At 46.5% G+C, this 26,627-nt stretch overlaps 1 protein-coding gene across 1 annotated transcript; it reads right to left on the bottom strand.

Annotated features, from left to right (window-relative positions):
- Positions 1-5,676: 5,676 nt before the first annotated feature.
- LOC119779098 (gastrula zinc finger protein XlCGF57.1-like) lies at positions 5,677-18,612 on the bottom strand. Its single transcript, XM_038278633.1, has 3 exons — positions 18,344-18,612; positions 5,807-7,067; positions 5,677-5,731 (listed from the first exon to the last, which is right to left on the bottom strand). Exons 1-2 carry the CDS (start codon positions 18,405-18,407, stop codon positions 5,824-5,826), a joined length of 1,308 nt encoding a protein of 435 aa, XP_038134561.1. The 5' UTR covers positions 18,408-18,612; the 3' UTR covers positions 5,677-5,731; positions 5,807-5,823.
- Positions 18,613-26,627: the final 8,015 nt, after the last annotated feature.

Here is a 26,627-nt window from a genome sequence, read left to right as displayed (position 1 = left end):
ACTTCTATGGATTGAAATAGATCATTACTGAATGATCGGCCAGCCCTCGCTGCCAATAGACTAGCTGATCATTCAGGTTATGTTTGTCCGTTTTCTGGTGGGAACCTCTATGTGGTGGGAACCTTCATGTGTTGGGAACCTTCATGTGGTGGGAACCTTTACGTGGTGGGAACCTTCATGTGTTGGGAACCTTCATGTGTTGGGAACCTTCATGTGGTGGGAACCTTTACGTGGTGGGAACCTCCATGTGGTGGGAACCTCCATGTGGTGGGAACTTTCATGTGGTGGGAACCTCCATGTGGTGGGAACCTCCATGTGGCGGGAACTTTCATGTGGTGGGAACCTTCATGTGGTGGGAACCTCCATGTTGTGGGAACCTTCACGTGGTGGGAACCTCCATGTGGTGGGAACCTCCATGTGGTGGGAACTTTCATGTGGTGGGAACCTCCATGTGGTGGGAACCTCCATGTGGCGGGAACCTCCATGTGGTGGGAACCTCCATGTGGTGGGAACCTTCATGTGGTGGGAACCTTCATGTGGTGGGAACCTTCACGTGGTGGGAACCTCCATGTGGTGGGAACCTCCATGTGGTGGGAACTTTCATGTGGTGGGAACCTCCATGTGGTGGGAACCTCCATGTGGCGGGAACCTCCATGTGGTGGGAACCTCCATGTGGTGGGAACCTTCATGTGGTGGGAACTTCCCTGTGGTGGGAACCTCCACGTGGTGGGAACCTCCATGTGGTGGGAACCTTCATGTGGTGGGAACCTCCATGTGTTGGGAACCTCCACGTGGTGGGAACCTTCATGTGGTGGGAACCTTCATGTGTTGGGAACCTCCATGTGGTGGGAACCTCCATGTGGTGGGAACCTTCACGTGGTGGGAACCTCCATGTGGTGGGAACCTTCATGTGGTGGGAACCTTCATGTGGTGGGAACCTTCAATTGGTGGGAACCTTCACGTGGTGGGAACCTTCACGTGGTGGGAACCTCCATGTGGTGGGAACCTCCATGTGGTGGGAACCTCCACGTGGTGGGAACCTTCATGTGGTGGGAACCTTCATGTGGCGGGAACCTCCACATGGTGGGAACCTTTACGTCGTTCTGTCCTATCGTGGCTCATGTGGCAGAAATACTCAGATTTTAAAGACTGGTCAAGATGGCGGAATGTTTTGCTCTGAAAGTTGCTGATGTCATCTATGTTACTGACTCTGTACTGTTTGTTCATCATTCAGTAAATATCCAGTGTCTCCTTCCTTCCCCTCCGATCCTGCAAACACACCTGCAGATGATCTTATCCTGAAGGATTCTACAGACGGCCACCGCTGTGAAGTAATATAATATTTCCTTGCTGCCAAACACAATATTTCAGTGAGTCTTAGAGGATTACAAAGTGCAGCCCTGATCAGGAGGACAAAGTAAACACCAGCCGCTACCGTGCATTTAGCTATTTCTGATTAACTTAAGGGATCAGTTACCGAGCAACCTGCCTGAAACAGAAGTATTCTCTTAACGTCAGTAGAAGGAATGTGATGCAACCAATGAGAGACTAAAAGACGAAGGTTTGTCCGCAGAGCAGATCATTCAGTGGGACCCAATGAGATGCGGCCTGTTGATGGAGAAGACAAATTAAAACCCAATGGAAATGCAATTAGTGGCTGCATCGATGGGTTCTACAGAAAAATCATGTGGCTGATGTAGAAAGTCCAACAATGATCCTGGGATTATCGCTCAGATCTATGCAGTGTATTTCTGCGTTGGGAGTTTTTCTGATGCGCCGCTGGACTGATGGCAGCGCGGCGCAGTTCCTTCAGATCGGAGCACAGATGAACCTGCAGGGGCCAAATCCAACCAGTGTATTGAAAGCTGGGTCCTTCCCTCAGAAACAAAGGTTTTATCACATAATTCAATTTGTTGAAGTTATTATGAATTAATGATGCATCTATTAAACATTTATTCTGATCTATAGACACACCCTTACTTCTGGGTTTATCTTATATATTAGTGTCTGCCTGATGTTCATTTTAAATTTGCTTTCATATAACTGCTTCTTTAACTATTGAAAATCAGGTCTCTAAAAGCAACTTCAGTAATGATTTAGTGCTTTCATAGGACCAAAGTCCATGTTAATGAGACACTTGTACTTTAACTAGGAGTCAGTTTGGATGGACCTGTCAGTGACTTGAGGGAAAGGCAGAAAACACATGCGTCTGGTTCCATTCCTGGAGGTTCTTCAGGAGAAACTGGACACCCAGTCCCCATCCTGTAAACCAGAGGCCTCACAGGTGACTATTGCATTTCCATGTTGAAGCAGAAGGATAGTTGGATAATGCTTTTTATTATAACACATACATACATCTATTTTCATTATACGAGAAACGCAGATCAGGAGAATCTGATGCCAGCATCACATCATTTGTAGCTAATTCACAGCACCAATCCCTGGAAGGCTTCCCGACACTTTATAAGGTAAAGCTGAAGCATGTTATATTTATGGAAAACATTGTTTTTAGATAAAAGGATCATTATGTGATCACAGCATAAGGCAGGTGATCTATGGAAGAAATCCTGGCTCCTCTGCCTTCTCCCAGTATTAAGTGAAGCTTAACTTTTATTTACATACTGCAGCTTTAAGACCAACAGTAAATACAATAAAATGTTTTTAAAACTACTGAATCAAAATCAATTAAAGTATTTAAAAATCAGAAAAGTTTCTGGTTCACCATCGGCCAATTCTTAAGCTTTCAAATCAATATTTTTTATGTCGGTTAGGGTCTTAAAATGAGATGATAGTGAACTTAGTTTTTGCACTTTTTTGTATTTCCTCAGATTCAACAGCAGAAACTGTGGATCCCCTGCATCTGGACAAGATCTGAGCCATTAAACACAAAGTGAAGATGGTGATGATGAAGATGATGATGATCAGTAAATGGCTTTGAAGAACTGCGGCGGTAAAGTAGTTTGTCGGCGCCTCTTCAATGGAAGCATCTGAATCACAGTGAAGAACATGGCGGATCTATAAAATGTCGCCTGATGCAGAAACGTTGTTTTTAGTTTTTTCAGCACTAGTGGCTCATTTTTCTGACAGGAAAGGAGGATGAGAGCCATGCAGGGAAGGACCACAGGTCAGATTCGTACCCAGGGTGGCCGTATCCAGGACTAAGGCCTCTGATGTGGGTGGGGCGCACCAACCACTGCACCACCTGCACACCCAGGTTTAGTTGATGCTTTAATAATAGAGCAACTGTTGCTTAAAATGATGAAATAAAGAATGTTATAAACACTGTAGCTTTCAACAGCATCATTGAGACGTTGTGTTGCCTTTCAGACCAAACTACGCAACAAAACATAGAAATCTGGGAACAAACAAATACAGTAGAACTAATACATGGATACACACACAAACATAGAACCCAAACAACTAGAACCCACAGCCTGCACAGATCTGGCCCAGGATACCAGCAGCTGCATGCTGACTGAAGGCAATTCTTAATCCCCATGTTGTTGGGCAGCTTTACCAAAGGGATGTTTGAGGTGCAGAGATCCAGAGAGATGGCTGAGGGTCCGTACCTGCAGGAGGAATGCATGGAACACCACCTCCTCCAGGGTCGCCTCACTGTTACTATGCTCTCAGTGCAGAAATAAACACTCAGACATTATTAGTCGCTCATTTTTGATTGTAATTAGTGTAATTAGTGAGGAAGGTAGTCGGACCAGAAAGGCGTTGTCTTGTTCTCCTGGGCCTCTGCTTGCTGCCATCTGGACTGTTCAAAGGACTGGATAAAGAACAGAAAGATATGCCTCTGAGCTGCACTTAGAGAACGCTATCAGCACTGTCACCTTAATGTGTTTAACATCCTGACAATAAATGGTTAAAGAAATACTATCTCTGACTTTTAAGAACATGTATAATGGCAAATATTACACCTACTGCTACATCAGCCAAATTTAATTCTTTAGTACTTCTGCTTCTTATAATCACTTCAGAATCATGGGCTGCATCCTCCAAGGACGCCGTCTACCTGGACGAATCTCAGGTCACTTTCCAGATCAACCAGATCATCCAGTCAGATTGATTCAAAGTTTTCTATCTAAGGAAAACCAGCTGATTGCATCGACTCATTGACTCTTCAGCAATCCCTCACACTAAGCATGCTTGTAGCGACAGTGGAGAGGAAAAACTCCCTTTGAACAGGAAGAAACCTCCAGCAGAACCAGGCTCAGTGTGAGCGGCCATCTGGACACAGAGCTTTCCTTTAGCAGCAGGCTACAGGTCAACAGATGCATCAGTGCTGAACCACTGAGGAGCCAATCTGCTCATCAAACCAGGTTTTAGTCGTAAGCGTTTATAATAAAAGGCTATTTTCTATTAACTGAACTTTATTGATCTCATAATGGAGAAATCCCCTCTCTTTATTTAACCCTTCCCCTTGGGGAGCAGTGGGGGGTAAAGGGTCTTGCTCAGGGACCCAGAGCGGCAGTCTGTAGGAATGGGGTTCAAACTCCTAACCTGAGGATGCCATGCTCTATGCTCTAACCACTAGGCCGCCACTCCAACTTATAAAATGTCTCTTTAAATGGGAGCCTTGATTCCCAGAAGCTTGAAGCTCCAGATAGAGAAGGAACGCAGCCAAACCAGTGAGGTTCATCCTGGTTTTACTGGTCCCAACATGAGCTCCAGCTTTCTTTCTAAACACCAACATGTCAACTAAATCTGAACTGATTACAATGATCAAATATTGACCAGAAATAAGACCTGTCTGAAGACACGCTCCTTTATTCTCTGGATTTTAATACTATTAAACATCTTATTACAGCTTTAGGTTGTCTGAAGATTCTAGGAAAATACATCGAATAAGATCATCTGTAAAATGAAACCACAAAAAGAAGTTCATCTTTCAGTCCATCAGGTTTTTATTTATGTTCTTTAATCTAGAAATGCAGATTAATGGAAAACATCCAATGCAGAAAAAACACCCAACTGTTGTAATAAACCGACTCTAGTTTCCTTTAATCTAAGCTGCTTAATAAAACATCTACAGAATCAGGAACAAAACTATCAGGAAAAATATACTTAAATAATGACACTGAGTGTCAGACTTCTTTAATGCTTCATTAATTCAAAGGCTTTTTATCAAGTTAAAGCAGTTTAAACCCGTTTAGTTTATATGGAAGAGGAATATTGATCAAAGTGATCTAACGGCTTTATTCACAGTTTTCACTCCAACTAAACCAAACACAGCGCAGCAGGATTAGTTACAGGTTAATATTACTCAGATGGAAGAGAGCAGCTCCTCCGTCTCATGGATGGAAGATTTACCTTAACCGTCTGTTTCAGTTCTGCAGCAGCTTCTTCCCACCACCATCAGGCTGATGAATGTTATATAGAACCGCTGATTTTATTATATTTATATATATAAAAAAATATGTCAGAACACTAAATTTAGTCATATATTTATATTACTGTTTTTATTTTTTTTTTACTATTTTCAAAGCTGCACTTAAAAGAAATTGTCCAGAGAGCTTTTTTAAAGGAAATGTCTTTTTGTTTTACACTTATGTAAACAAAGGGACAAATAAATCTAAGTCTAATATTTGTTTACGGTTTTAGGCCTGATCTGTTCTACTTTCCATGTAAACAGAAGATTATTGCTGTTAATGAAAGGTTTTCTCCAAACTTGCTATAAAAAGGATTTAACCTGTGATTTTCTGATGGAAAGAGGTGGAGGCATTTTTTCACCATTTACACATTGAAAAGGTTTCTCCTGTTTATTTCAGTGGCGCCTCACTGCTGTGACTTCTGTTATTAATCTTTTTAGGAGTTTTATGGATGAAAAGCGTTCCTCGCATGAATTCCCATGTGTCTGTTCAAGTCACGTTTCTGAGTAAAACTTTTGCCGCATGTCATACAGGTGAACGGCCTCTCACCTGTGTGAATTCTGATGTGTCTATTAAGATCAGATTTAAAGGTGAAAGCTTTTCCACAGGACAGACATTCGAAAGGTTTCTCACCTGTATGAATTCTCATGTGGTCAGTCAACCTACTTTTTAGGGAAAAACTTTTTCCACAAAGTGTACAGGTGAAGGGCCTCTCACCTGTGTGAATTCTAACGTGTTTATTAAGCGTGCGTTTATCAGAGAAGCTTTTTTCACAGCACAGACATTCATACATTTTCTCCCCCGTGTGAGTTTTCATATGTTCCTTCACTAAATCTTTTCTTTTGAACATTTTTCCGCAGGTCTCACAAAGAAAAGGTCTTTCATCGGAGTGAGTGGTCATGTGTCTAGTCAAATCATCTTTTCGACAAAAACCTTTGCCACATACCGTACAGGAGAAAAGCTTCTCTCCTGTGTGACTTTTCATGTGGTCAGTCAACAAACTTCTTTCAGTAAAACTTTTCCCACAAACTGTACAGGAGAACGGCTTCTGGCCTGCGTGAGTTCTGATGTGTTTAGCTAGAACAAATTTCCGAGTGAAGCTTTTTCCGCAGGACAGACATCCAAAAGGTTTCTCACCTGTGTGAGTTCTCATGTGCTCATTTACTAAATTTCTTCTTTTGAACATTTTACCACAAGTCTTACAGGAAAACGGTCTTTCATCTGAGTGACTCGTCATGTGAGACGTCAAATGACCTTTCTGAGTAAAACTCTTTCCGCAAACAGTACAGGAGAACGGCTTCTCACCTGTGTGAGTTCTTATGTGTTTATCCAGATTACATTTCTGAGTGAAGCTTTTCCCACAGGTCAGACATTCATGAATCGTCTGACCCGTGTGAGTTCTGGCATGAGCCATTAGATGGGTTTTCTTTAGAAAGCTTTCTCCACACGTCAGACACGGGAATGGTTTCTCTTCTACGTCTCCTTCCTCCTGCTTGAGAAGCAGCTGCTCCTCCTGCTCACTGATGGGGAGCTCCATGGTTTCCTCTTTAGTCCAGGGATCTTCTGGCTTTAGCTGCTCTTCTTTCATCTGCAGAGGTTCTGGTTCCTCTTGGTCCAAACTAAAATTCCTCTCCTGTTTCCAGAGCTGCTGCTCAGAGAAATCCTCCTCTTTTCCAACCTGCAGGAGGTCTGGAAAGACAAACACAGGAGAAAGACGTGATGTTGGAGGGGAAAGACAAGGAAAGTTCACTTTAATCATGCTTATGTTGATCTAACGATATATAACCAGACTGGAACTACAGTGGTGTGAAAAAGTGTTTGCCCCCTTCCTCATTTCCTGTTTTTTTGCATGTTTGTCACACTTAAGTGTTTCGGAACATCAAACCAATTTAAACAATACTCAAGGACAACACAAGTAAACACAAAATGCAATTTGTAAATGAAGGTGTTTATTGTTAAAGGAGAAAAAAATCCAAACCATCATAGCCCTGTGTGAAAAAGTGATTGCCCCCTAAACCTAATAACTGGTTGGGCCACCCTTAGCAGCAACAACTGCAACCAAGCATTTGCGATAACTTGCAATGAGTCTTTTACAGCGCTCTGGAGGGATTTTGGCCCACTCATCTTTGCAGAATTGTTCTAATTCAGTTACATTAGAGGGTTTTCGAGCATGAACAGCCTTTTTAAGGTCATACCACAACATCTCAATAGGATTCAGGTCAGGACTTTGGCTAGGCCACTCCAAAGTCTTCATTTTGTTTTTCAGCCATTCAGTGGTGGACTTGCTGGTGTTTTAAGGATTATTGTCCTGCTGCAGAACCCAAGTTTGTTTCAGCTTGAGTTCACAAACAGATAGTCGGACATTCTCCTTCAGAATCTTTTGGTAGACAGCAGAATTCATAGTTCCATTTATCACAGCAGGTCTTCCAGGTCCTGACGCATCAAAACAGCCCCAGACCATCACACTACCACCACCATATTTTACTGTTGGTATAATGTTCTTTTTCTGAAATGCAGTGTTCCTTTTACGCCAAATGTAATGGGACACACACCTTCCAAAGAGTTCCACTTTTGTCTCATCGGTCCACAGAATGTTTTCCCAAATGTCTTGGGGATCATCAAGATGTGTTTTGGAAAAAATTGAGACGAGCTTTAATGTTCTTTTTGCTCAGCAGTGGCTTTCTTCTTGGAACTCTGCCATGCCGGCCATTTTTGCCCAGTCTTTTCCTCATGGTGGAAGCATGAACGCTGACCTTAACTGAGGCAAGTGAGGCCTGCAGTTCTTGAACGTTGTTGTGGGGTCTTTTGTGACCTCTTGGATGAGTCGTCACTGCACACTTGGGGTAATTTTGGGTGGCTGGCCACTCCTGGGAAGGTTCACCACTGTTCCATGTCTTCGCCATTTGTGGATAATGGCTCTCACTGGGGTTCTCTGGATTCCCAAAGCTTTGGAAATGGCTTTATAACCCTTTCCAGACTGATAGATCTTAATTACTTTCTTTCTCAATTGTTCCTGAATTTCTTTGGATGTTTGGCATGATGGGTAGCTTTTAAGGATGTTTTCGTGGACTTTACTGTGTCAGGCGGCTCCTATTTAAGTAATGTCTTGATTGAAAACAGGTGTGGCAATAATCAGGCCTGGGTGTGGCCAGAGAAATTGAACTCGGGGGTTAAAAACCACAGTTATAGTATACTTTAACGAGGGGGGCAATCACTTTTTCACACAGGGCCATGATGGTTTGGATTTTTTTATCCTTTATCAATAAACACCCTTATTTACAAATTGCATTTTGTGTTTACTTGTGTTGTCCTTGACTATTGTTTAAATTGGTTTGATGTTCCGAAACACTTAAGTGTGACAAACATGCAAGAAAAACAGGAAATGAGCAAGGGGGCAAACACTTTTTCACACCACTGTACATCTCCCAGCATGCACTGCAGCTCTGACATGGCATCATGTCATATGGTAGGGTTTGGACTTCCACTTTTAGAATCAGTGCTTTGGAATCTGCCTGAACAGACAGATTCTCAACCATTGAAGAAACGTTTGAACTACTTTCCAGATCAATTAAAGAGGTTTAGCAGAATGACGTCATGTTGGTTGAACTCATATGAAACATTTCATCATCTGCTGCACCTCTGGCCTCCATCAGTGGTTTTTCTTCTTTAACAGGTTATAACCTTAGTCCTGCACCTAACCCCCGCCCCCCAAAATGTCTCTTTTCCACCAGCAGACCCTTCGTTGCTGAACCAGGTCGTAGTCTGTGCTACAGAACGTGGGTGCCTGGCTACAACCCGACGTGTTTCGACCAATTATAGAGGAGAGTCCTTCTTCATCAGCGGTGGCGGTGCAGAAGGAGGAAGTAACGCTAGGCGGGGGGATGCAGACGGCTCTGAAAATGATCTGACAGTCAGGAGTTACTCATCAGAAGTTAGGAATGAGAATACGATCATGAAGCTGTGAGAATCAGTGCAACCAAACTGATCTTTCATTTAACTCTGAAATAATTAGTCAGACATCTTTAATAAAGCATTTCATAGTTAATAGGTGTGGTTAATTAACTTCTTCTTTCCTAACAAACAAACAGGGAACTCTCTAATAATCTTTCAGTGGTTTTAGCTTTTATTTAGGCACAGTGTCTCTAAACAGAAAATATTTACAGCATTTAAAGTTTGAAGACATCATCACTAGAAATAACTGAAATTCTCCCCTTCTTGTGCCGCTGGCTACCACCTCAGACTTCCTGTTCCATTTCCTGACCAAAGGTCCATTTCATTCTCAGATGATGTGGTTCTATTGGCTTCATCAGGCTAGTGATCTACAGCTCTACCTGGATCAGTTCACAGCCAGGATGAGGATCAGTGCCTCCAAATCCCAGACCATGGTCTGCAGCTGGAAAATGGTAGAGTGCCTTCTCCAGGTTGGGGAGGATGTGCTGCCCCTAGTGGAGGAGTTGAAGTATCTGGGGTCGTGTTCATGAATGAGGGGAAGATGGAGCAGGAGATCGACAGGCGGATTGGTGCGGCGTCTGCTGTGAAGCGGGCGCTGTATTGGCCTGTGGTGGTTCAGAAAGAGCTGAGCCAAAAAGCAAAGCTCTGGATTTACCGATTGATCTACGTTCCTCCGCTCATCTATGGTCATCAGCTTTGGGTCACGACTGAAAGAATGAGATCCTGGATCCAAGCGGCTGAAATGAGTTTCCTCCATAGTGTGGCTGGGCTCTCCCTTAGAGAGGGGGAGGAGCTCAGTCATCGGGGGGGACTCAGAGTAGAGCCGCTGCTCCTCCACATGGAGAGGAGCCAGATGAGGAGGCTCTGGTTAGGACGCCTCCTGGACGCCTCCCTGCAGCCAAGAACTCAGCTGCTGGGATCTTTATCAGGGCTACAGGATCACATCTGATCCATCCACGCTAATCCGCTTTTTATAACGCCGGAAATTTGCTCTTTAAAAAAAAATAGACTTAATAGACTGAGACTTCATTCATTTTGTAGTGAATGCATAAAGACATTTCTATCTTTAAAGTGCAGTGGTGATCAAACGTAAACATAAGAGTGAGATAAGATCTTTTTTTATCCAACAGTTCATCAGTGTGATGGTGGTGGGAAGAAGCTGCTGCAGTTTATGGAGGGAAATGTTCTGAAAGCTGAACTAAACAACAATAAACTACTGGGGGGGGGGGACGGTGTGCAGCTGATTCCAGCCATTCCCTGTTAGTCCACTTCTCTCATCCATAAACCTGACAGGATCTGCAGGTCCATGAGGTTCAGGACTCGTCTTACAGCAGAGCAACTTGCAATAAAGCTCTATGGACTGCTGCTTTTGATATAGGGAGGGGGAGGAGCTTAATGGCACCAAGCACTAAATACTGATAACACTGGTTTCCTCCAGCACCATGAATGACAATAGAGCGCCTCACCCCAGCCCACCTGCTCACCATGGAGAGCCCCTCACCCCCCGTGAACATCCAGAGCAGGACATAGAAACGGTGGAGGGTTTCTAATCCCTGGGTGTTCAGGTCAATAATAAACTGGTCTGATGACATCGACTCCCTGTAGAAGGAGGCTCAGAGTCGCCTCCCTCCACCTCCTGAGGAGGCTGAGCTCCTTTGCAGTGATCAGTCTCCTCCTTCAAACCTTTTCTGACTCTGTGGAGGCTTCAGCCCTCCTCTATGCTGTCGTCTGCTGGGCCCCAGGCAGCGCAGAGCGGGACAGAAAGAGACTGAACAAACTGTCCATTTCTGTCCTGGGCTGCAGTCTGGACTCAGTGGCTGAGAGGAGGCTGCTGTCCAAGCTTCCATCCATCATGGACGCCACCTTCCACCCTCTGCAGCAACCTGAGAGGAGCTGAGCAGCTCCTTTAGTCAGAGACTTTTACAGCCTGTTAGGAAAGAGGAGCTACTGCAGGTCATTCATCCTGCTGCTACCAGACTCTACAGTGAGACACTAGAACCGCTGCAATGGAGAATAATTACTATTTAATAGTCTCTGCAATAACCTGTTTATATCTGACAGCCTGTTCTATAACTATATAGTGTCTCCATGGAAACAGCCTGTGCAACAATCCGGTATAATGATCCTGCTATCCTGCTAACGCCCTGTACATCCTCTATGTATCCCATGCAACCTTTTCCTCCTTTGGCTCCTCCTCCTTCACTATTTAAGCTGATGGAAGACTAACTGGTTCCACTATGAGATCCATAAAGTCAATCATTCAATCAGCATCTTTGAAGGATTCCTCCTCCATGGCATCGATGGTTACTGTGAGGTTTATCACACCAGATCCACCTGCTGCTAAAACCAGCATCATCTGTGGCGCCACTAGTTCTCTGCTGTAAACTCAAGCTCCGCCCACCTGATTCTGAACAAACTATCTCCATCCACCCAAAGCTAGTTTGATTCCAAAATGAAACCTTTCAATCTGGCAACACCGTATGCAGTTCATGTTGGGAGCTCCAGCATCCCGCCAGGAGGCGGCGCTGCCACTCCCCGCCGGAAGCTCTCTGCTGCGGCCAGCCAGAGGGGGATTGCTGCTGCCGCTCATAGCGGCTGGAAGTATATAGAAAGAGTTTTAAGGTTTGAGGCGTCGTGATATTTGCTTTATTAGACAGCATGGGATTAATTTCCACTGTTATGCTGATGATACCCAGCTATATCTGTCTATAATCCAGATGAAGCTAACCCATTACATAGATTACAGGCATGTCTGAAGACATAAAAACCTGGATGACTCTTAACTTTCTGCTTCTGAATGCAGACAAAACAGAAGTTATAGTCTTTGGACCAGAGTCTCTGAAAAAGAAACTGATTAGCCAGTCACTTCATTTGGATGGGATTAAACTGATTTCAGATAATAAAGTAAAAAATCTTGGTGTTATTTTTGATCAGGACCTGTCATTTAAATCCCAGATCAAAGAGGTTTCTAGAATTTCCTTCTTTCATCTGAGGAATATTGCAAAAATGAGCAATCTCCTGTCCAGGGGTGATGCTGAGAAACTAGTCCATGCATTTGTTACTTCAAGGCTGGACTATTGTAATTCTTTACTATCAGGAAGTCCACAAACTGTAGTTAAAAGCCTTCAGCTGATCCAAAATGCTGCAGCCAGAGTTCTGATGAAAATGAAAAAGAGAGATCATATCTCGCCTATCCTGGCTTCTCTTCATTGGCTTCCTGTTAAATCCAGAATAGAATTTAAAATCCTCCTTCTCACATATAAAGCCTTAAATGGCCAAGCTCCATCTGATATCAGAGATCTGATTGTTCCTTGTGTTCCTAACAGAGCACTTCGCTCTCAATCTGCAGGTTTACTAGTGGTTCCTAGAATTTCTAAAAGTAGAATGGGAGGCACGCCTCCAGAGTGAACACAGCTTTAGAGCACAGTTTAGTTTTTAGATAGGTGTATGATATTTAATGTTTTTATCCTATAAATTCTTCCAAATATGGATGTCTGGCTAAAACCCAGATCTATGGTCGTATCAGCAGCTCCTAAAAATCAACAGAAATCAAAGCGATGGCGGACTCAGTGATGTGGGGACTGATCCAGATACCGCCGACCCTCCAACAGGCGCCAATATCACTAAGCAGCTGAAACGTTTTAACCTGACTGGCTGAAGCTCCATCCTGGTGAAATGGACGTCCCGTACCCTTTAGCAGCCAAAGTGCCACCGATGGCGACTCTGATCTCACACTGCAGCAGTGAAATGAGCTTTGGCTAAAGCTAGCCAAAGCTAGCCATGATGCACAGGCGCAGTGTGAAGATGAAATAAAGCGGCTTCTTAAAACTGCTAACTTTGCTGCAGAAAACTTAATGGCCAAAGCTAAACGTTTCCCTCTGGTTAATCCATGAAAGAAATGGAGCGTCCTGCTGTCTTAACAGAAACATCCAGCTATGGAAGAAACAGGACGGTCAGCAATGCAGCGAGCGACTGCAGGTACCCTGCTAGAGGATCCTGACAAGGCCGTGCAAAGAGCTCCTGTGTTTGATTAATAATGGACCAGTTAGCATAAAGAGATGCAAAGATGGAGCCCAAGAAGAAGATCCATAGAGACGAGACACTAATAATCCCCATGAACGGAGTACGGACTCGTTTTCTCACCAAGTCCGTCCTTTGGAAGAACCCAGGAAAGATTTAACAGGAGCACGCCGCATTGGCACAGTTTACCCAGATTTATAACTGGGTAGTTGACGGGTCAACGTTAGCACTGACCGCTGCATATGGCCTAACGTTAGCCCCGACCGCTGCAGCCCGGTCAACGTTAGCCCCGACCGCTGCAGACAGGCTAACGTTAGCCCCGACCGCTGCAGACCCGTCAACGTTAGCCCCGACCGCTGCAGACAGGCTAACGTTAGCCCCGACCGCTGCAGACAGGTCAACGTTAGCCCCGACCGCTGCAGACCGGTCAACGTTAGCCCCGACCGCTGCAGACAGGCTAACGTTAGCCCCGACCGCTGCAGACAGGCTAACGTTAGCCCCGACCGCTGCAGACAGGCTAACGTTAGCCCCGACCGCTGCAGACCGGTCAACGTTAGCCCCGACCGCTGCAGACAGGCTAACGTTAGCCCCGGCCGCTGCAGACAGGCTAACGTTAGCCCCGACCGCTGCAGACAGGCTAACGTTAGCCCCGACCGCTGCAGACCGGTCAACGTTAGCCCCGACCGCTGCAGACAGGCTAACGTTAGCCCCGACCGCTGCAGACCGGTCAACGTTAGCCCCGACCGCTGCAGACAGGCTAACGTTAGCCCCGACCCGCTGCAGACCGGTCAACGTTAGCCCCGACCGCTGCAGACAGGCTAACGTTAGCCCCGAACGCTGCAGACAGGTCAACGTTAGCCCCGAACGCTGCAGACAGGTCAACGTTAGCCCCGACCGCTGCAGACCGGTCAACGTTAGCCCCGACCGCTGCAGACAGGCTAACGTTAGCCCCGACCGCTGCAGACCGGTCAACGTTAGCCCCGACCGCTGCAGACAGGTCAACGTTAGCCCCGACCGCTGCAGACCGGTCAACGTTAGCCCCGACCGCTGCAGACAGGCTAACGTTAGCCCCGAACGCTGCAGACAGGTCAACGTTAGCCCCGACCGCTGCAGACCGGTCAACGTTAGCCCCGACCGCTGCAGAATGGCTAACGTTAGCCCCGACCGCTGCAGACAGGCTAACGTTAGCCCCGACCGCTGCAGACCGGTCAACGTTAGCCCCGACCGCTGCAGACAGGCTAACGTTAGCCCCGACCGCTGCAGACAGGCTAACGTTAGCCCCGACCGCTGCAGACAGGCTAACGTTAACCCCGACCGCTGCAGACAGGCTAACGTTAGCCCCGACCGCTGCAGACCGGTCAACGTTAGCCCCGACCGCTGCAGACAGGCTAACGTTAGCCCCGACCGCTGCAGACCGGTCAACGTTAGCCCCGACCGCTGCAGACAGGCTAACGTTAGCCCCGAACGCTGCAGACAGGTCAACGTTGGCCCCGACCGCTGCAGACCGGTCAACGTTAGCCCCGACCGCTGCAGACAGGCTAACGTTAGCCCCGACCGCTGCAGACCGGTCAACGTTAGCCCCGACCGCTGCAGACAGGCTAACGTTAGCCCCGACCGCTGCAGACAGGCTAACGTTAGCCCCGACCGCTGCAGACAGGTCAACGTTAGCCCCGACCGCTGCAGACCGGTCAACGTTAGCCCCGACCGCTGCAGACAGGCTAACGTTAGCCCCGACCGCTGCAGACAGGCTAACGTTAGCCCCGACCGCTGCAGACCGGTCAACGTTAGCCCCGACCGCTGCAGACAGGCTAACATTAGCCCCGACCGCTGCAGACAGGCTAACGTTAGCCCCGACCGCTGCAGACAGGCTAACGTTAGCCCCGACCGCTGCAGACAGGCTAACGTTAGCCCCGACCGCTGCAGACCGGTCAACGTTAGCCCCGACCGCTGCAGACAGGCTAACGTTAGCCCCGACCGCTGCAGACCGGTCAACGTTAGCCCCGACCGCTGCAGACAGGCTAACGTTAGCCCCGAACGCTGCAGACAGGTCAACGTTAGCCCCGACCGCTGCAGACCGGTCAACGTTAGCCCCGACCGCTGCAGACAGGCTAACGTTAGCCCCGACCGCTGCAGACAGGCTAACGTTAGCCCCGACCGCTGCAGACCGGTCAACGTTAGCCCCGACCGCTGCAGACAGGCTAACGTTAGCCCCGACCGCTGCAGACAGGCTAACGTTAGCCCCGACCGCTGCAGACAGGCTAACGTTAGCCCCGACCGCTGCAGACCGGTCAACGTTAGCCCCGACCGCTGCAGACAGGCTAACGTTAGCCCCGACCGCTGCAGACAGGCTAACGTTAGCCCCGACCGCTGCAGACAGGCTAACGTTAGCCCCGACCGCTGCAGACAGGCTAACGTTAGCCCCGACCGCTGCAGATGGCCTAACGTTGACCCTGAACGCTGCAGGCGGGACAACGTTAGCACCGGCCTCTCAAGGCGGGTCACCAGGTAGCCTGATGAGGGCAGCGTTAGTATCAGGTGGTTCCTACCTATGGTTCCTAGGCTAGTGTCACCAGGTAGCCTGATGAGGGCAGCGTTAGTATCAGGTGGTTCCTACCTATGGTTCCTAGGCTAGTGTCTCCAGGTAGCCTGATGAGGGCAGCGTTAGTATCAGGTGGTTCCTACCTATGGTTCCTAGGCTAGTGTCTCCAGGTAGCCTGATGAGGGCAGCGTTAGTATCAGGTGGTTCCTACCTATGGTTCCTAGGCTAGTGTCTCCAGGTAGCCTGATGAGGGCAGCGTTAGTATCAGGTGGTTCCTACCTATGGTTCCTAGGCTAGTGTCTCCAGGTAGCCTGATGAGGGCAGCGTTAGTATCAGGTGGTTCCTACCTATGGTTCCTAGGCTAGTGTCTCCAGGTAGCCTGATGAGGGCAGCGTTAGTATCAGGTGGTTCCTACCTATGGTTCCTAGGCTAGTGTCTCCAGGTAGCTTGATGAGGGCAGCGTTAGTATCAGGTGGTTCCTTCCTATGGTTCCTAGGCTAGTGTCTCCAGGTAGCCTGATGAGGGCAGCGTTAGTATCAGGTGGTTCCTACCTATGGTTCCTAGGGTAGTGTCTCCAGGTAGCCTGATGAGGGCAGCGTTAGTATCAGGTGGTTCCTACCTATGGTTCCTAGGCTAGTGTCTCCAGGTAGCCTGATGAGGGCGGCGTTAGTATCAGGTGGTTCCTACCTATGGTTCCTAGGCTAGTGTCTCCAGGTAGCCTGATGAGGGCGGCGTTAGTATCAGGTGGTTCCTACCTATGGTTCCTAGGCTAGTGTCTCCAGGTAGCCTGATGAGGGCAGCGTTAGTATCAGGTGGTTCCTACCTATGGTTCCTAGGCTAGTGTCTCCAGGTAGCCTGATGAGGGCAGCGTTAGTATCAGGTGGTTCCTACCTATGGTTCCTAGGCTAGTGTCTCCAGGTAGCCTGATGAGGGCAGCGTTAGTATCAGGTGGTTCCTACCTATGGTTCCTCGGCTAGTGTCTCCAGGTAGCCTGATGAGGGCAGCGTTAGTATCAGGTGGTTCCTACCTATGGTTCCTAGGCTAGTGTCTCCAGGTAGCCTGATGAGGGCAGCGTTAGTATCAGGTGGTTCCTACCTATGGTTCCTAGGCTAGTGTCTCCAGGTAGCCTGATGAGGGCAGCGTTAGTATCAGGTGGTTCCTACCTATGGTTCCTAGGCTAGTGTCTCCAGGTAGCCTGATGAGGGCAGCGTTAGTATCAGGTGGTTCCTACCTATGGTTCCTAGGCTAGTGTCTCCAGGTAGCCTGATGAGGGCGGCGTTAGTATCAGGCGGTTCCTACCTATGGTTCCTAGGCTAGTGTCTCCAGGTAGCCTGATGAGGGCGGCGTTAGTATCAGGCGGTTCCTACCTATGGTTCCTAGGCTAGTGTCTCCAGGTAGCCTGATGAGGGCAGCGTTAGTATCAGGTGGTTCCTACCTATGGTTCCTAGGCTAGTGTCTCCAGGTAGCCTGATGAGGGCAGCGTTAGTATCAGGTGGTTCCTACCTATGGTTCCTAGGCTAGTGTCTCCAGGTAGCCTGATGAGGGCGGCGTTAGTATCAGGTGGTTCCTACCTATGGTTCCTAGGCTAGTGTCTCCAGGTAGCCTGATGAGGGCAGCGTTAGTATCAGGTGGTTCCTACCTATGGTTCCTAGGCTAGTGTCTCCAGGTAGCCTGATGAGGGCAGCGTTAGTATCAGGTGGTTCCTACCTATGGTTCCTAGGCTAGTGTCTCCAGGTAGCCTGATGAGGGCAGCGTTAGTATCAGGTGGTTCCTACCTATGGTTCCTAGGCTAGTGTCTCCAGGTAGCCTGATGAGGGCAGCGTTAGTATCAGGTGGTTCCTACCTATGGTTCCTAGGCTAGTGTCTCCAGGTAGCCTGATGAGGGCAGCGTTAGTATCAGGCGGTTCCTACCTATGGTTCCTAGGCTAGTGTCTCCAGGTAGCCTGATGAGGGCAGCGTTAGTATCAGGCGGTTCCTACCTATGGTTCCTAGGCTAGTGTCTCCAGGTAGCCTGATGAGGGCAGCGTTAGTATCAGGCGGTTCCTACCTATGGTTCCTAGGCTAGTGTCTCCAGGTAGCCTGATGAGGGCAGCGTTAGTATCAGGCGGTTCCTACCTATGGTTCCTAGGCTAGTGTCTCCAGGTAGCCTGATGAGGGCGGCGTTAGTATCAGGTGGTTCCTACCTATGGTTCCTAGGCTAGTGTCTCCAGGTAGCCTGATGAGGGCAGCGTTAGTATCAGGTGGTTCCTACCTATGGTTCCTAGGCTAGTGTCTCCAGGTAGCCTGATGAGGGCAGCGTTAGTATCAGGTGGTTCCTACCTATGGTTCCTAGGCTAGTGTCTCCAGGTAGCCTGATGAGGGCAGCGTTAGTATCAGGTGGTTCCTACCTATGGTTCCTAGGCTAGTGTCTCCAGGTAGCCTGATGAGGGCAGCGTTAGTATCAGGTGGTTCCTACCTGTCCGGTGTAAGATGATCTGGGGGATCCTGGTGAAATCCAGCAGTCTGTGCTGATCATCCATCTTCTCCTCCTCGATCTGATCTAATCTTCCTTTAAACTCTGGGAATGTTTCTCCAGCAGGAGTTAACTGCTCGCTGACAAACTCTCCTTCCAGCTGGACTCAACACATTCTCACTGCAAACACTCACACATTAGCAGCCTCTCTGCTAGCACACGGAAGCTAATGCTAATGCTAACAGCTGCTAGCTGCACAGTCAGTCCTTTCTTTTATTTTACCCCTTCTGCTCCTTCTTCTTCTTCTAATGCAGCAAACATCTCACTGCTGCCACCTTCTGGATTAAGTCAGTATTTCATAATCCAGTCCGACTGGAGGAGTTTTCCAGAACATTTTAATTTATAAAATTGATTCTACATTCATGTTTATATGTGAGAGCATTAATTTAGTTTTATTAAAAGCAGATTAATATAGATGGTAGACTGGCAACTGATCTAATTTTGATATTTCAGATTCACAAATGGAAATTTTCCTCATCTTTAACTTTTCCCATATATATATATATATATATATATATATATATATATATATATATATATATATATGTATGTTTTTTTTATCCCCTGGAATACATCAGACATCTCGGTCCAGCAGAGTGCAGTTCTAGGAACAGCAGAGATGCTGGCAGAACCCTGAAGCTCCCAGGCCTCTGGTAGAGGACCCCAGCTTGGAGGGAAAAGGGGGGAGACCACCTGCAGTGGGTGAGGAGGAGTTTTTATTTTTCTGTATGTTTGATGTATGTAGTCCCGCCCTGTGATGGACTCGCGACCTGTCCAGGGTGGACCCCGCCTCTCGCCCGTAGACAGCTGGAGATAGACACCAGAACCCCTCGCCACCCCACTTAGGACAAGCGTGTCAGATAATGGATGGATGGATCTGTAGGCCCAGACAGGATCCACACCTTGTTGCTGCATCAGCTGCTTTCTCTCCATGAAAGCTGGTAGAACAAACATCCTGCAGCTGCTGAAGATCAGGAGCCATCCTGAATGGCTGAGAGCCAAACTGCACTGAATGCTCAATATAAAGAGGATAAAGAGGCAGTGAGAACAACTTAAACCGTGCCATAAGGAGAGTCACCCCAAGGAAGGCCCCAGGGCCTGATAACATACCTGGGCAGGTGTTTACCATGAACTCCCTTTTATTGGTCCAATGTGTCATTATGATACAAACTCACAAGTGAATCATGTTAATCACGTGTTGACCTTAAGGATTTTACCTCAGTGACTTTCACATTTCATTTGCCCAGAAACTATTTTTACTTGCCCAGTATAATAATGATAAATATAGTTCCTAATATTCATTTTTGTATATATATCAATGAAACATGTTTGTTTTTTAAATGTTTTTTGTAATTCAGTATTTTTTCAGTTTCCAGGTTCCTGGTGTGTATCTGCATGCGTCAGATAATGAACTCCAGCCTACATTACCGTGTTAACATGCTTTTCAATCCTTCCTGCACATTCTTTTCAAACTAAACTTTGCTTTAAACTGTTGTGTGCTTGGAAAAATATAAATTGTAATGTTAAAAATCTAAATAATTAGGATAAATCCCAAGACAGAAGTCAATGTCACAAATGAATAACTTTTACTTTAGAGTCACGGTTTGTTTATAGAAGATAATACTATTAATATAATGTGACGTTTCTAGAGAATCATTATACATAGTTATTTTATTCAGGGTTTCCACAGTCTGACACCATCTTATAATCAAACTCTGTCAGACGTGCAGCTACCAGCCCTCTGAACATCAGGTCAGCATCTACTGAACCTTTCTCCTTCATCCTGCTGAGCCAAATGCTCATCTTTGTCTGACCAAACAAAAAAATAACCAGACAAATATTACGCCGTTGTGCAAAAATAAACAGTTTGTTATTAAACCTGAATCCTAATCCGCCCCCCCCACTGCTTTAACCATGAGAAGAGAGGAACCAGTGTGTAACATCCCAGCCAGAGACGCTGCAGCGTTTCCTCAGCCTTACTGGTGTATAAGGAGTGGTCAGATCAGCTGGCTGGTGTCCTCACAGACATCTTTAACACCTGGCTGGACCAATCCATAGTGCCAGCATGCTTCCAGTCTGCCTCCATTATTCCCAAAGAAGCCTCAGGTCGCCTCCCTCAATGATTAGCGGCCTGTCGCTCTGACTCCCATCATGATGAAGTGCAGGTGCCCTCATAGCCACAGGATGAAGTCTTGGAAAAACAGTTGCATACCTTTTCCAGAAGTCTAAACAGTCTCCATCTCCTTCAGAAGTCACCTGGATGTAGCGATAAATCTCAGTCTTAACAGAAGAGCCGTGGCCAGAAGTTTTTTGGTGCCTTTCTTTCGGTAGCCATAGGAAAGGCGTGGAGTCTTTGCAGGTGGTTCATCATCTTGATCATCATCCCCACTTCTGCTGTCAGGGAGGGGGACTTTCATAGCTTCTGCCAAGGCCAGGTCTGTGTCACACACAAGAAAGTAAAACAAGGATTAATTACTATAACAGGATCATAAAATACAGACAACTAATCACAAGTGAACCTGGATGTGATTTTATTAAAGACTAATGCATTGTGGTGTAATGGAAACATTTTTTTACTTCTCACCTATTAACTTCTCCTTCACCTCACTCTTGACTTCCTCTGGTGCGCCAACATCTTGTTCCAGCCAAAAGAGGCAGAATGATGGATCAGGGAATGCAGACATCATATAGAGGTTATCTCCAAATGGAAGATCTTCAGCAATCTGAGCAGAGATATCTAATCTGACGTTCACCAACCTGCCCTTAAAACGATGATGAAGTGATGTTTGCAGGGCTTTAATGAGACCAGTCAGATGACGAGTTGTCTTTAGCATGTTAGTGAGCTACGCAGGGGAGAGCTGCACTGATTGTCACTACTTTCTCCACTTGTGTAAGGTCTGTTGCTTGGAGAAATGGGGCCAGACTTTCTTTAAGCTGGCTCCACTCTCAAGGTGAAATGCACAGCCCTTTAGTCCCTGAATTTCCAGTAGATCATTTAGGCTTTGGGGATCCAAATCAGTTCCATCTTGTTGATACAGCAGATGGGATGCTGTGACTGCCTCCATATTGAGCCTTGAATGCTTCCTTCATGCTGCATGTAGAATGCAGCAAACTGCAGAGTTTTGTTAATTTTGCTATTGCACTGTTTAAAGTTTTTGTCTCTTTCAATCCATCTCGCACAACAAGTTGCAAGGTATGTGCAAAGCACTGTAGGCGCTGTTGCCAGCAACTGCTCCAGATGGATGCTACTTCATCCTGTATTTCCTGCCATAAGTCACCATTTTCCAGATCATCGTCATCATCTTCCTTATCAGTGACAGTTGAGGGGAAACAAACTGTGAAAGCTTTCTTCATATTAGCAGCATTATCAGAGATTATGTAGTCTAATTTGTGTTTTATGTTAAAGTTGTCACATATCTCTTCAAACTTTTCACTTATTCGTTCTCCAGTGTGTGACTCTGTGAATCTCTCACAACTTACGAGGACTGACTGCAGCCTTGGGCCGTTTTTCTCATATTCCATGAAGTGGGATGTTACACCTAAAAAGCCACGCATGGTCCTGTCTGTCCAGATATCCACAGTCGCAGAAACAGTGTCTGTCTTCTCTAACTTGGATTTAATCTTGACCACCTTTTCTGCAGCAAGCTCAATTAGACGCCTGGTTACTGAGGTACGACTTGGCGGGCAGTATTTCTCCTCTACGACTGTCATAAAGTTCTTAAAGCTGGGCTTGTCGATCAAAGACAAGGGGAGGTTGCATGAAATAATAAGGTCTGGTATCATTGCTTGAGTAATTGCCTTATGTCTGGGATGTCCCTGGCTGTACACCTGCACTCCTTTGGTCAGAAAGGACTCCATGCTGCTCTGTCCCTTTCCACTTTCCAGTTTTTTTGATTTAGTGAATTCAGAAAAACTGTAGATGAACATGGATATTATTTAGTATAGTACCTAGCCATCTCCAATATCATAGTTTTTTTAAACTGTACCAAACTTAGCGTGGATCCAATTACTAAGATACAAATAGCTTAAAAGTACTGCATTTCAAAACTTCTTTTGTTCTTCTCTCTGAGATGTCAGTAGCCTCTTTTTCCTCCTTTGTCCAGTTTATTATACCAGCAGGGTATCTGATGACTGGTAGGGCATATGTGTTGATGGCTTGGATCTTTTTTTTCCCATTCGGCTGACTTTTCAGGACCTGCCTTACTCTTTGTAGGTATTTAGCTGTGGCAGTCTTTCTTGCCATCTCCTCGTGGTTTCCGTTAGCCTGTGGCACCCCCAGGTATTTGTAGCTGTCCTGCACATCCGTAATGTGGCCTTCTGGTAGTTCAACCCCCTCGGTTCTGATCATCTTCCCTCTCTTTGAGACCATGCGACCGCACTTGTCCAGTCCGAATGACATCCCAATGTCGTTGCTGTAGATCCTGGTAGTGTGGATCAGTGAGTCGATGTCTCGCTCACTCCTGGCATACAGCTTGATGTCATCCATGTAGAGGAGGTGACTGATGATTGTTCCGCTTTGGAATTGGTATGCGTAGCCAGTCTTTGTGATGATCTGGCTGAGGGGGTTCAGCCCTATGCAGAACAGCAGCGGGGATAGTGCATCGCCAGACTTGTTTTCCAGAGCTTCATTGAGTTCTTGATGAAGGCTATTAGAGTCCTGTTGATCTTGTACATTTCCAGGCATTCCAGTATCCATGTATGTGGCATTGAGTCATAGGCTTTCTTATAGTCAATCCAGGCAGTGCACAGATTTGTCTGCCTGGTCTTACAGTCTCGGGTGACTGCTCTATCCACTAGTAGCTGGTGTTTGGCTCCTCTGGTGTTACTGCCTATTCCCTTCTGGGAAGGCTGCATGTATTGAGCCATGTGCCTATTCATCTTAGCCGCTATGATGCCTGACAGGAGCTTCCATGTTGTACATAGGCAAGTTATTGGCCGGTAGTTGGATGGGGTTGTTCCATTCTGCGGATCCTTCATGATCAGGATTGTCCGTCGTTGGGTTAGCCATTCTGGGTGGGTCCCATCCATCAGCAGTTGGTTCATTTGTGCTGCGAGGCGTGCATGAAGTGCGGTTAGTTTTTTCAGCCAGTAGGTGTGGATCATGTCAGGGCCTGGTGCTGTCCAGCTCTTCATACCTGCCGCTCTTTCTTGGACATCTGCCGTTGTAATGGATACTGGTTCTTGTTCTGGGAGATTGCTGTGATCTGTTCTTAGTTCCACTAGCCACTGAGCATTGGTGTTGTGGGATGCCTCCTTCTCCCATATGTTCCTCCAGTACTGTTCAGTCTCAGCCCTGGGTGGATCTGATCTTGAATTACCCTGCCACTGTGAGTACACTTTGGATGGGTTGGTGGAGAACACCTGGTTTATTCTCGTGGCTTCTGCTTCTCCCTTGTATCTCTTTAGGCGGGTGACCAGGGCGGTGAGTCTTTGTTTGGCAGGATATTAGAGGTTTAAAGACTTCTACATCATCAGTGAGATATTCATAAAAAAAAAAAACAACTGATTCATACAATCAGACACAAACAGTGAACAATCTGTCATGATGTTTTTAAGAGATCTGACCCACATGCAGGAAACCACTCAGAGAATCAGAGTAAAGGTTTTACAGGTTTATTGAAATAATCAATAAGGTTGATCCAGGCTAACTCAGAGAGCTGGTGAACCGGAACTGGAAGTGAGAAGGGAAGTTCAGAGGTTAGTTCAGGGTCCGTGGGAATTTTGAACAACGTCTTGCAAAAATCAGAGATGAACGGGACTCAGGTTAGCAGAAAAAGGTTCTCTTCCCTGTATCGAGTTGGTGTGGATTTATCCAGAGATTGGGGGGCTCGTTGGAGGGCGGACAGGTTTTTGGTTTGGTTGGTTCCTTGAGGAGCAATGGAGCGGACTGCCACTTAGATTTCCTGGAGAACTTGAATGGGTCGTGTGGAGATAAATCCCCTGCTCAGTGTGAAGCACAAAACAATCCTTCCAGGGGGAGAAGGCCAAAGATCCAGTTTGCAGGATGACTTCCTGCCGAAAAGGCAAAGACAAAAACAAGGTTAGAACTAGAAGACTCAGTTTGACTCAGCTAAACTCAGCTTGGCTAGAGTACCTAAAACTGGCAAACACTCTGGCGACGAGCTAGTGGCAGTCCACCGCTTAGTGGTCCTCAGTAATGAGCACAACCAGCCGCAGGTGTGTGGGAGGACCAACGAGAACAGAGCGCCACCTGGTGGTGCAGGGAGAGAACACAAAAAACAAACACAGCCCACACACACTGGATTCCTAACACAATCAGATTTCAAAGAAATGTCTGATATACCATAAAGTAGAAAAAGAAAGAGCACTGTAAAAACAACAACTCAAAATTGTTCACCTTACTAAGATTTTTGCATTCACTGACAATAAAATTGCCGGTTGGAACTTGAACTGTCTGTTGTGAGCCAGTTGAACTCACTTTCATAAGTTTCTGATGAAAAGTTCATCTTATTCTATGAATTAAATTGAGTTTACTTAGAAGTTGTAGTTGACACCCAGTCGGAGCGAGGTCAACTTATCCATGTTTATTTCAAATTTGTCATGGCAACCGGCTGCTACGGGGTTTCCATGGATTTTCCCAGGAGCTCCCTTCTAAAGTTTGGTTCAGCCATCTGGTCGCTCTGCTGGCGGTAACTTTCCCTGAGGACTCGTCCAAGAGAAGACTAAGGCGCTGGTTTCCTGTCATCTCTGGCAATATTGCATTATTTGTAAGGTTTTAACAGGAGTTGGAAAGTAAAAAAATATATGCTGAAACCTAATTTGCTTTAAGCATAAGATTACTTGTTTACATTGTGGAATTGTAAACCTGTTTTTGCCAAAGTGGTTCAAATAAACATGCAAAATTAACTGGTTTACTGTCAGTGGATGATTGAATGGGGGGATTTAAACTCAAAAATGTAAGTTATTACAGGGGACGGTAATCTGAATTTAAAATAACTTTTTACAGATAATCTGAACTTAAAATAATATGTTTTTACAGACTTGAAAGTTCCAGTAACTTGAATTAAAAAAACTTGAAAAAGTTGACACAACTTACCGTATTTTCACGACTATAAGGCGCACTTAATCGTCTTTTTTTTCCCTCAAAATGTGCGGTGCGCCTTATGTGTGTTGTAACTGCGACTTTTGAGACCACCTCATTGAGGAGATGATGAAAGAGTGGCTGAATGTAAGGAGACCAGGTGTTTTTTTTCCACTCATCACCATTAATCTGTAACTCCATGCGTGCCCATCTCACAGCTGATGTGAAAAACATGGGGAAACAAATTAACGCTGTGCTCGCTGTTCAACCGCTCGACATCGGTGTGAACCGGACCCAGCAGGTGCAGCAGAAGCAGCGAGTTTACAGGCAAAGTCAATGGTTGACGCGCATATAGGTGCAGCAAAAGGTCCCGCAGCGCGTTTTGAGCAGCAGGCGCAGCGCATCGGGAGCGTTCTGACGCGCCGCCAACGCGCTGCTGCTGCTTAGATGGAAAAATTGAAGTTTTGCTGCTGGACGCGCCGCATCAACCAATCAGAGAAGCTGATCTGGGAGCTGACAGCGAGACAGACACAGCGCTCTGATGACATATGATATTAACGCCAATGAAAAAGGCTGGATGGATGGATGAGGAGATGATGAAAGCGTGGCTGAGGCAGGTGTATGGGAGGAGACCAGGTGGTTTTTTCCACGCATCACCATCGCTGTTAATCTGTGACTCCATGCGTGCCCATCTCACAGCTGATGAGAAAAACATGGTGAATCAAATGGATGCTGTGCTCGCCGTTATCCCGGGGGGTCTGACAAAGGAACTTCAACAGCTCGACATCGGTGTGAAGCGGCCGTTCAAAGTAAGGCTGCGAGCGGCATGGGAGCGATGGATGGCCGACAGAGACCACAGTTTCACGATAAGTGGAAGGCAGCGCCGGGCAGATTACGCCACCGTTAGTGGATGGATTGTAGATGATTGGACTAACGTGTCTGCTGGCTCTGTTGTTCAAGCTTTCGCAAAAGCCGGCATTATTTCTGAGGAGCTGCGCATGTCTGATTTAGCGCAGCTGTTTAATTCAGAAACAGAGGATGATGACTTTGATGGGTTTGATTAATACTTTGTAATAAATACATGAATAAAGCACAATCATACTCAGTTTTGCTCCCGCTCTATTTTTCTACCTGAAAGCTTAATTCAACAGCAGCCTCTGGGCGGGTCTCCTCCTCTTCAGCGCG

Source organism: Cyprinodon tularosa, unplaced genomic scaffold, assembly GCF_016077235.1.
Source record: "Cyprinodon tularosa strain WSP-4 unplaced genomic scaffold, ASM1607723v1 ctg1423, whole genome shotgun sequence".
In the NCBI taxonomy this organism is placed as follows: Eukaryota; Metazoa; Chordata; class Actinopteri; order Cyprinodontiformes; family Cyprinodontidae; genus Cyprinodon; species Cyprinodon tularosa.
This window is presented reverse-complemented; position numbering and strand designations above follow the sequence as displayed.

What these genes read in the sequence shown, in the direction of transcription:
- LOC119779098 (XM_038278633.1), bottom strand. Translation starts at nt 18,407, where the DNA reads ATGGATGATCAGCACAGACTGCTGGATTTCACCAGGATCCCCCAGATC. An exon ending in GATCATCTTACACCGGACAG is followed by an intron (nt 7,068 to 18,343) that starts GTAGGAACCACC and finishes TTGTCTTTCCAG; the next exon opens with ACCTCCTGCAGGTTGGAAAA.